The sequence below is a fragment of the Quercus suber genome, unplaced genomic scaffold (assembly GCF_002906115.3).
Source record: "Quercus suber isolate HL8 unplaced genomic scaffold, Cork oak 2.0 scaffold_690, whole genome shotgun sequence".
In the NCBI taxonomy this organism is placed as follows: domain Eukaryota; kingdom Viridiplantae; phylum Streptophyta; class Magnoliopsida; order Fagales; family Fagaceae; genus Quercus; species Quercus suber.
Window position 1 is genome coordinate 210,549 of NW_027070131.1, and position 11,158 is coordinate 221,706.

Genomic DNA, 11,158 nt, shown 5'->3' on the forward strand with positions numbered 1-11,158 from the left:
AAAAAAAAAAAAAAAGTATCAAAAAGATCATCCATATGAGATGGGGAGAGCGAGAGGGAGAGAGAGACCGGATGAAAAACAAATAACATCATCAATTAGAGAACTCAGAATTATGATGACATTCACCTATTGCAAACTGAACCACACAGTATCTAAATAACACATCAACTTGATAAAAAGCACAAAAATATTAATTCGAGGTGTAAACATAGAAACTAAAAGTCATATCTTGCCCCATAATAGATCACATTCTATCACAGCACCATTTGTAAGCAGATCCTAAGCCCACACAGGAGGCGTGGCGCCTGCTCAATTTTCACCTATGTATACAACACAAAGCAGCGCTGCAAGTGCATCAGGATGTACATCCACTAACCAGAAAATACCCGAGAAAGGATCCCCCCAATTGAAGCCTCCAATTTCCTCCCATTTTTATCCAGATGTGCGACACATGACATTTATTTAATTTGTAAATGCCACATCTTACATCTAAATAAAAATTGGAGGGAATTGGAAGATTCAATTGGGGGGAATCTTTATTCCAAAAAAACTCATGTCTGTCCTAGAATCATCTACACAGAAATGAATGTTGCAGCTCCATAAAAGAGTGAGTGTTCTTCAATCTTTAAGGAGCATCAACTAGATTATGAGAAATATAAGAGTTCCAAAAGCATAAAATAACCTTCAATATAACTGCTTCTAGTACTTGGAGCAAAATACTCCATGAAAAGGTTCAAAACATCTCATTGCAAGAGTACTTTCTTTTAAGTAAGTCTTGCATTGCCAAATTTCAACAATGTTATGATGCAAGAATCATGCTGATCATATGAAAAGAATGATTGACTCTAGAGAAACCTTGACCAATTAAGAGGACTAAATATATGCCACATATTGCAACAGCATGACACATTGACATTGACACCCCAAGCAAAGATCACATACACGTACATGCTACCTTTCTCTCCTAATACACATATAGACAAGGTGTAAGGACAAGTAAAATGGAATTTTTTTGGTAGTTAATAATTCAATGTTACAAGTGGGAGAGGGTGGATTTGAACCTGGTTTGACTCATAGGGGAGACCAGGCAATGCTACTGAGCTACATGGCTCTTGGCAAGCAAATGGATAATTGTAATTAAGGGCCAGAAGGAATAAGAGCACACGTGTCACGGACAAACACACACAAAAGCAGGATCACATGCAAACATATGCTACCATTTTTTTCCAATACAAATGAAAATTATAGTCTAGTGGGGAAAAATTTATAAGATAATTTTTAAACCAGACAATGCTATGCATAAAGTAAACAAAAATATGCCATACTACATGATCCACCAATTAGACTGTCCTTGGCACAGAGAATTAACCATACAGTCATCTTCTCATCTCACTTCAAATATGAGAAACTAAACACAAGCCAAGTCTTCATCAATAGGACAGCAGCCATAGCACACACATCCGTAGGAAGAGAAGTATCGGCTATTTTTTTTTTCTTATACATATCTACAGTACATTATGTAAATATTCTGACTTATATTTACAAGCCAATAAAATATGGCAAAACCATTACACATAGAATACCAAAAGGAGTTATTCATGTTCTAGCAAGTTTTGACAACACCATTGTGACAATTACAGATGTATGAGGTTGGGTAATTTCTTGGTCCTCCATCAGTACTTGTGGAGTCAAGGCTACGAGAAGACGTACTCTGGGATTCTAAACCACACCCTTTGTGTCCTAAACCACAGCACGAAATGCTATTGATACAGTAGTGGATCAAGGTACGGAACAAGCCTATCGTGATAAAAGGCCTGGGTTTCAGACAAGATACAGCATTAAGAACTAAACCTAATACAAATTGGGGAAACAATTAAGATATCTGTAAATAACGAATTTTCAAATCCAATTCATCATCAATAACTTAACATTTGCAAAGTTGATCTAGCTCACAAAAAACAATCTAAATGAGCTATACTAATGAAAAATTCATTTCCAATTCGATACCTTGGACTCTCATTCATCAATTCATTATGCATTCTCTCAATTACATTGTTTTTTTTACAAGTTAGGGTATATACATTGTTCAAGCAAAATCTCTAATTCCTAACAAATTAGGGTATAATTCCAATACACCAAATAATACAGAGAAAAACAGAGAAATCGAACTGCATTACGATTATTTCACAAAGAAAAATACTCCAGATATTAATATAATAATGGCTACAACATCATCATCATAATCATAATCATAATATAAGGAACAGAAAATGCATAAATAGTACAAACAGATCTCAATGTGGCATATAATACTATTCCGAATGAAACAGAAACCCTAGCATACCAGAAAAGCTAAATCCTAGAGAGAGATATTAAGATTCAGTGACGGTAGGAGAGTTATCCTCACTGGCAGCGGTGGCGGAAGCAGCCTCGAGAGACGGAGTCTGCGGCGCAGCTCCGGCGTCGTCGACAGAAGAAGCAGCGGCGGAGGAGGCACGAGTCTTAACGGTGTCGAGCATTCGGCGGCTGATCTCGCGAGAGTACACCTGGAGGATCTCGATGCCGTCGTCCTCGGCGGAAGCGGAAGCGGCGGCGGCGGAGAAAGCCTCCTCCTCGATGAGGCGCGCCGCCGAGGAGGCCTCGTCGCTCGGCAAGGTGCCGTAGCGCTTGGAGAGAATGGATTGCTTGGAGAGCGTCTCGACGAGGCGCGACACCACGGCGTCGCGCGTGCGCTGCGTCGGCGGCCATATGCTGAACGCTAAGGTATTGGTATTGTTGTGGTGGTGGTGGTGGTGTGGTGGTGGTGGTGTTGCCATTGTTGGTTGGCTTTTTGGTTGGGTTTGGTTGTTGTTGTTGTTCGTGGTCTTGGTACTCGGATTCCATTTCTGGGGTTGGGGGTGCGATTGTGCTCTCCGAGTCTGTCATTTTGGGGACCAAAATGAAATTTTCAAATTTAATTGTTGGGGAGCGTAGTGAGATGGAGATTTTTATTTTGATTTTTTTAGTATTAAATAGATCAAAGATTTGGGGGAAGAGCCTTGTGTGTGGCTCTACAGAGTTTTGTCTTTTTTGCTTTTTTTTTTTCCTTTTCTTTTTTCAATTCAATAATTATTATTATTTTGAGTAAAATATGATTTTGGTGTTTAAATTTTACAAAAAATTTGTTTTTCGTTTATAAACTTTAGAAAACTATTTTTCATTCATAAATTTTGTGAAGATTTTTTAATAGTTTAAAGACAAAAATATAAATAAAAAAATAAATTTTTTATTAATTTAAGGGCAAAAACAAACTTTTAGTAAAATTTAAGAAAAGAAAGTAAAACATTTTTAATAGTTTGGGGATGAAAAATGAAATTTTCATAGAGATGAAAAACAAAATTTTTGATAAAATTTAAAGACAAAAATAAAATTTTTGCATTTTTTATTTCTCTTACATGTTGAATATGGGAGAGGTGAGATTCAAACTTCAAACTACAATTATAAAACACCACCAATGATGCATTTGTTGGATAATTGGAGATGAGAATTTTTTAACTCTGGATGTAAATTGTTGAAAACACTAAATAGTGCGTTTAGAATGAGATAATCTATTTGAGAATGCTATTAAAATTCTTAATTATTCCTATGTTTGATCGCAAATTACTTAATAGTCTGTTCGGATTGAGTGGGAGGGAGGGAGAGAGTGGGGAGTAGAGTAGAAATGTTAATTGAACCATAAAATTTCTAATGTGTGATCTATAGATTTTTATTTTGTGTAATTAGATGTATAATATTTTTCTCACAAGATAATGGACTTTATAAGTGTGGGATCCATTTCATGGGAGATAGATGGTACATATTTTGTTACATTGAATTCCTTCTAGTAGCGTATGGTTGGGTGACATCAAAAGTGGTAATGGGTTACCTTAGAAGTAAGTACTAGTTTGATGATTTGTGTGTGATAGTGGGACAGTTTACCTTTTTGTTCTTAATTTAATTTGTTACTAGATGTTTTTGTATTTTTTTTTTTTTTTTTGGTTGAGAGGTTGGGATCATTGGGAAACTTTACGTACTATGTGTGTCATTTGTGTTTGACATGGTATATTGTTTTGGTCTGGATTCTGGAATTTTAGGTGTGGATGATGCATCATACACGTTAGGTGACACTTATTCTTAGCATTAAACTAAGGATTTTCTTTTCTAAAAAAAATTAGGGATTTTTTAAGATTAACTTTTGGTTTTGGGTCATTTAGCAATTTAGAACCTATTGCCTCTGATTTCAAAAAAAAAAAAGAACCTATTGCCTCTCGCTAATATTTGGGTTGGAGGGGAAATAAATGGCATTGTAAGAAAACAAAATGAACTACCTTTGTTCACCAGACAAATACACGGAAAATTTTGATTATATTTATACATTTATAATTAATAAATAATCATTGTCAAAAAAATACAATTAATAAATAAAAATTTAAAATAGAGATTGTGGGGTTATAGAGCTCAGTGATATACATCCACTTTTTGTACTGGCCCTGAGGCCCATGCTGAGGCTCATAATCGCATATGAAGAAGACAGTGGTGATCATGGCAATCCAGGAAACCGTGCCGAGGATAGCTCTGTCCTCGGCTAGCCAAAGCTGAGGTAGAAGAAAAGTGATTTACCAGCAAAGACGATCTTCCAAAGCACTTCAAGGAAAAAGATAAGTATAGCAAGTAGGCACACTAGAGCATGGCAGTAGAGCAATTCCAGAAAAAGCTACTGCATTCACATTAAATGCTCCACAACTAACACTCTGGCCGCATTAATGTAAAAATAATACTTGAGCAGTGGTTTTTTAGACTCACAACTACTACCTAAGAGTTTTGGGAGGAGGTTGATGTGACAAAGACCAACAACGCCAGATATGACTTGCATGTGTATGGTGGAGATGAAGGAGGAAAGTAGTATATAAGAAAGAAAGAGATCTGAGAAAAGGGATCGGAGATTTTACTAGATAAAACACTGTAGCAATCTGAACTAACTTTGTAACTATTGTCACAATCACTCAAGAAATAATAAGTTGAAACTCCTCGGACTAGTGCTGAAGATTGAATTGCTTGCTCAAGTCCATATTTGTTTCACTTATTCATTCTTTAAATCATCTTCAACTGTTGTTACACTCATCAAAACCCAGTTCTTCTATTCAATTTCTACAAATTTATTGTATTGGGCTTGCTGGGCATGAATTCGCTTATCCCTTAAGAATAGTGCTCAAACTTAGTCCTTACAGAGACTATTTATAGAAAAAACTTATCTAATGTAATTAGGATTTGTTTAGAGAAGATCAAACTTAATTTAATTAGAATTTTTTAGTATTGCATTACTCTATCTAGAAAGACCATGAGTTTTTTAATTAGTTTAAACTAGCCTAGTTTAATATTATTAGTAGCTCTACATATCAAATTAACTAAAATATATATATATATATATATATATATATATATAAAATGATGATATAAAAAAAAATGTAGCCTTTTATTTTTTTAATACAGGATAGAATTCTTCTATAGTCTAATCTAATTAGTATATATGTGTGTGAAATTCTTCCTTGAAGACTTGAACCATAATCATTGCTCCCCACCTTACAAGAACTTTGTACTTGTGGAGTAAACTATCATATTAAATGTGCGCAGTGGTAAAAATTATAGACTTCTAATAGATCTTTTGTTAACAAAAAAATTCTCTCAAATTCCAACTTCAGGCAATCTCTAATTCTCAACTAACGATCAAAATAAAAACAATCCCAAATTCGATGAGCTATAAGTATACTTTAGTATTTTATTTTAGTATATTTGACTACGTACCTTCCCATTTACTCTCATCTCCTTTATTATCTTTGATCCAAACATAATGTAAGCAGGGACGGAACTACTCAAGGGTAGAGGGGGTCATCCCCCCCCCCCCCCCCACCCCCAACCTTTGAAAAAAAAAAAAATTAGTATGTATATTAACAAAAAGAATTTTAATTCTGGCTCTTAAATTTATATACTTGGCCCCCATTTTCTAAAAAATTTACAAACTGACCCAAGAAATCCGACAAATAGATAACAAGAAAAATTTATAAAAAAAAATGTACATATCCCGATAATAAGAAAATCTTTTGACAAATCATAAATCCGGTTTAAGTAAAAACAATAACAATAAATTAATTAAAAATCCTAGCAAAAAAAATCACAAAAACCCAATAACCTTTATCCATTTTCTCCCTTTCACTTGAGAGTTCTATGCTCCTCTCAAATGACTCCACCCTCATAGGCATAGAGACAACTCCTATGCCACATATTGATCGCTTCATCCACACATTAGTTAGACTTTAAAAATATTAAGACGTGTTAATTGACTTGTAAAACTCTTGATTATAAAATCCTATTATTAATTTTTTTTAAAAAGAAAAAACACAAATAATAATTAAGAAATTAATGTTAATATATAACTTTGTCAACTTCGAGTATTGATATTCTAATTTTTAAAAATATTTGAACAAACAATTTCGCCCTCTTAAATTTGAACCTTGGTTTCGTCCCTGAATTTAAGAATTCAAGGTCATCAAAATTAAAAGGAAAAACGTGCAGTGATTTTTCTAGGGAAAATTGAAAATGTAGATGCCATTCGTTATTCTTTTCCCACTCCTATTACAATACAGTTACAGGTGTAGTTAATAGTTATGTGGTTGAACAGGCTTCGGGCCCGTGTCCACCAGCAGGTTCCTTACAATTATCAATTATGTTCATGCTCCAGGCAGCAAATTACTGTGTGTCTGTCCACATTCATCAAGATACGAGGTCCAATTTATTGTTAGTCTGGTCCATCACTTAAAAGAATTCATTGTATAAGTAGATGTCACAGCCCACAGGGCACAGGCAAATAAAAATTAAATAAATAAAGAAAAAAAGAGTAATAACCAGTTGTTTCAGACCTCCACACGTGTTCAGAACAAAAATGAAAAAAGAAGAAGAGAGAAACTGAGTTTGGAAAATCAGTACCTTGTAGACTTGTAGTAGATGGCTTGTAGGTGGCAATAATAGACAATGAGTCACTATAAGCAAGAACTGAATTGAATGACTCACACACCCCAGATATAAATGTGTGTACATAACATAAATGCTACAGATAAGAATTAATATACCCGTGACTTCTCTAACGGAATAGAGTAGTATATGTACATATCTTCTCACTCCCCAGTTGACATTTGTACTAGCTAGTAGACATGTATGCAAACTATGGAATTAGTATAACCAAGTTGCTCTATGATTGTGGTGAACTATAGGAATCTTAAATACTCAACTCAACAGTTCATACTCAGTATATGGGAATAAAACAAAGAAAATTTAAGAATAAATTTTGGAATAGGATGAACATTACATCTTCAGGTTAATTAATTAGGGTTGACTGGGATATTTTTGAAATATAGGAAATTAATTAGGATAAAGTTCCATAAAATTTCAAGAATATGTGACTATGGTTTAAGCATGAAAGTCTACAAATAAATTTAGTTACTATATTGTTCTTATAAAATTCTTATTTGTTCTAATAATCAACTAACTAACAAAGGAGATTCGGACAGTTCTCATATGCCTATGCCAAAGTGCTTTGCATAATACATGATATTAGGAAATTGCATAGTTACATATAGAATTCACAAATCATAAAGGAGGTTGATCATAGTTTGGCGTGGTTTGCACAGAGCTTCCAATGGCTCAGCTCTGGGTATGACAATTCCCGCTTCCTCCAACATGTTGATTTCACTCCCACCAATCTTGTCCCACTCGAAACACTGAATCAGTGCTCCTAATGCCGACCCTACAACTCGTCTACCTAGAGCAGCTCCAGGACAAGCTCTCCTTCCTACGCCAAATGGAAGTAGTTGATAGCGATACCCTTCAGCCTCTACACCTTCAAATCTCTCTGGCCTAAACCTTTCTGGTTCAACCCACAGCTTAGGGTCTCTGTGAATGGTCCACAAGTTAACTAGTAACATTGTGCCTTGTCCCACAAGAAAACCACTGACTGTGCATTCTTCAGATGATTCATGTGGTATAAGAAGTGGGGCTGGTGGGAATAGCCTAAGTGTCTCGTCAATTACATTTTGTAGGTAGTTCAGCTTTGTTAAGTCTGATTCATCCAAAAAGCGGGCTTGTCCAACATTTGTGTTTATCTCAGCCCAAGCCTTGTGCATTGTTTCTGGATGCTTAAGAAGAAGTGAGAGTGCCCATTCCATGGTTGTTGATGAAGTTTCAGTCCCAGCAATTAGCATTGCCTGTACACACATTTGGAAGAGAGCTACAACTTGAGCACGTATATGGAGTTCAAATAATAATCGCTAGTGTGGATAATACTACTCCATATCTTGATGGTTTACTATCATTTGCAATGGGAGAACTTGGCATGCTACATTATATACATTTAGTGGGGTTTGTATGTATGCTTTCGTTAGTGGGAACCATTCTAATTAAAAGAGATTTACCGAGGAATAGAAAATCTCATAATACAAATATTATTGAGCAATGTTACAGACAAATTATTTTATAATATTTTTTTTAAATTGTTGATGTGACCAACCTTTTATTAGTTTTCATTTAAGTTCACCATTAATATCATTTTTTTATTTACTAATATTCACTCATCACATTAATAGTTTGTAAAAATTTTTGTGAAATAGTTTGTATCTTTAGCATTATTCAATCTTAAACCCTAAGCCTAAAATCCTTAAGGCAACAGATTAATTGATCAATAGAACAAGTTATTAATTGATTCCACGCAAAAAGAGCGTCCAACAACAAGTATCAATCACTAAATCTAAAAGCAATAATAATAATTACTCCTTCTGTCCCAGTTTGTTTGTCATTTATTATTTCATTTTGTGATGTACCAAAATATTGTCTTGTTTCTAATTAATTTACTAATATTTCTATTATATCCTTACTTTATTTTCAAAAATATTTGAAAAAAAAACTAATAAATATTTAAAAAATCAATTTAATTGGGGCAACTTTTAGTTGCCTCATTAAGAATAACTCTTAAAAAAAAACTGATAAATTTATTTAAGGGCAATTTTGTAAATTTATATATTTTTATGAAGCAGACAAGACAATAAATGATATTTTCTTAAAAAATTTGTCTTTTCAAACAGGACAAACAAATTGGGACGGAGGGCGTATATGATATATCGCCTTATGCACTTTATTGGTAGAAAATGCACCTAAATAGTGAAGGCCATCTTTATTGTATAATGTGCACAATAAAAGGACTAATTGTCAATTTATTTAGAGTAATACATCGTTACAAATTATATCACAATATTTTTACAAATTATTAATATGACATATTTTTACTAGTTTTTATTTAGACCTATCACTAATATCATATTTTTATTTACTAATAGCTAATCACCATATTACAAACTATATTATAGTATTTTTACAAATTATTAATATGATATATTTTTACTAATTATTATCTAGACCTATCACTAATATCACATTTTTACTTACTAATAACTACTCACCATATATATCTCTAGTTTATAAAATAATTTTTTGCTTTAGTATTTTCCATTTATAATTAACTTGTGCTTTATCCCCAAAAAAAAAAAAAAAACTTGTGCTTGTTAGTGGTGATAATTCTTTTTTTAATGGACATCTTTATCAAGACTAATAACCAAGAGAACTTTATAAAGACTTTTTTTTTTGGTAGAAGATCTTGATAATCTTATTCATCGGGCTGAAGATTAGATCAACACTATAGCAGGACAATGATATCGAAAAGGAGCAACCAATAATTCATCATCTAATGGAAATAAATGACACTAACAGCATAATGTCTCATTTTGTTAGGTTTAACTGATAAAGACATATACTTACCAGTATAACACTTTTGATGATTTCGTCGGTATAGAATTCCGGTTCTATCTCTTGCAGTGATAACATAACATCAATTAATGTCATCTTTGTCACTTCATTAACACTTTGACTAGAAGCACTGCCTCTCATTCTCTTGTGCTCATCAACGAGATTTTGGAAGAACCTGTCCATTTTCTTCTTTAAAGTCACCATCCTCTTCTCCAACCCTTGAAAATCCACCCATTGTAGCACTGGCAAAAAATCAATTAAATTTGAACTCCCTTGAAGCTGTGTCACCTCCCTCATGATAATCTGAAACTGCTTGGCTTCTTGGTCCACCACTTCCTTCCCATAATATCGCTTCCCAGCAATTGTCCTCATCATGATATTGAAACTAAGATCCAAAAGCTTTGGTCTCAGCTCAACCTTTGTTGGTTTCTCTCTAGAGGAGTCTTGAAACAGTTGCTTCACCAATAGTCTAACCTCGTCTTGGCGAACGCTGGTAAACATGGCGAGGCGGCTAGTAGAGAAGAGCTCTAGGGTTGTGAGGCGCCTGAGGTTTCGCCAGTGGTCACCATAGGAGGAGAACCCTATTGTTTTGTAGTTGTAATTAAGGTGTTTCCCGGCTAGCATTCGAGGGCGGTTTGCAAAGATGATGTCCTTCTTTGTGAAGCATTCTTCTACGGCTGAAGGTGAAGAGATTACTAGAACTTTACGGATCCCACATCGGAGAAATAAGACATGGCCATATTTCTCAGAGAGTTCATGCAGAGTTCGGTGAAGGGGTTCTTTAAGCAGATGGAGATGACCTATAATAGGTAGGGCAGGTGGGCTTGGAGGGAGGTTTCTTGGGTTTGCAGGTCTTTTGAAGGCAAACTTTGATACTGCAAGTAAGAAGACGAATAAAAGTGCAAAATTAAACCAGGAAGCTCCTTCCATTAGTACTAGTCCCAGTACTATTGCTATTACCATATTCTTTCTGAAGACTGAGAAGTTACTTATTATAGAGTTTCTCGTTTCTAGATAGAGATCATTGGTCTCAGACGGTTTGCATAGAGCGGAAAAGTCTACATTATTATTATTACTTTATATCATTTTAAAAATATAGTTCTTCATGATAATATATATTTCTTGTATCGATTTAGAGCGTTTGGGTGTGGCTTTTGCGTTTTGCGTTTGGTGAGTTTTGTGTTTTGTGTTTTTTTTTTTTTTTTTTGGTTTTCAAGAGTTTCAAGTGTTGTGCGGCTACTGTTCAATAAACAGTAGTCGCATTATTTGACTTTCGGCCAACGAACAGTGCACC

At 34.4% G+C, this 11,158-nt stretch overlaps 2 protein-coding genes across 2 annotated transcripts; both read right to left on the reverse strand.

The window, feature by feature from the left end:
• Positions 1-2,153: 2,153 nt before the first annotated feature.
• LOC112040833 (MFP1 attachment factor 1) lies at positions 2,154-2,997 on the reverse strand. The gene is made up of 2 exons (XM_065766206.1): positions 2,819-2,997; positions 2,154-2,769 (listed from the first exon to the last, which is right to left on the reverse strand). Exons 1-2 carry the CDS (start codon positions 2,923-2,925, stop codon positions 2,373-2,375), a joined length of 504 nt encoding a protein of 167 aa, XP_065622278.1. The 5' UTR covers positions 2,926-2,997; the 3' UTR covers positions 2,154-2,372.
• A 4,495-nt stretch (positions 2,998-7,492) lies between these two features.
• LOC112040835 (cytochrome P450 81Q32) lies at positions 7,493-10,920 on the reverse strand. Its single transcript, XM_024073761.2, has 2 exons — positions 9,877-10,920; positions 7,493-8,273 (listed from the first exon to the last, which is right to left on the reverse strand). Exons 1-2 carry the CDS (start codon positions 10,825-10,827, stop codon positions 7,653-7,655), a joined length of 1,572 nt encoding a protein of 523 aa, XP_023929529.1. The 5' UTR covers positions 10,828-10,920; the 3' UTR covers positions 7,493-7,652.
• Positions 10,921-11,158: the final 238 nt, after the last annotated feature.

Coding starts and splice junctions, on each gene's coding strand:
- LOC112040835 (XM_024073761.2), bottom strand. CDS start 10,827: ATGGTAATAGCAATAGTACTGGGACTAGTACTAATGGAAGGAGCTTCC. Junction 8,274..9,876: donor TCATCAAAAGTGTTATACTG/GTAAGTATATGT, acceptor ATGTGTGTACAG/GCAATGCTAATTGCTGGGAC.
- LOC112040833 (XM_065766206.1), bottom strand. CDS start 2,925: ATGACAGACTCGGAGAGCACAATCGCACCCCCAACCCCAGAAATGGAA. Junction 2,770..2,818: donor CCAACCAAAAAGCCAACCAA/CAATGGCAACAC, acceptor CCACAACAATAC/CAATACCTTAGCGTTCAGCA.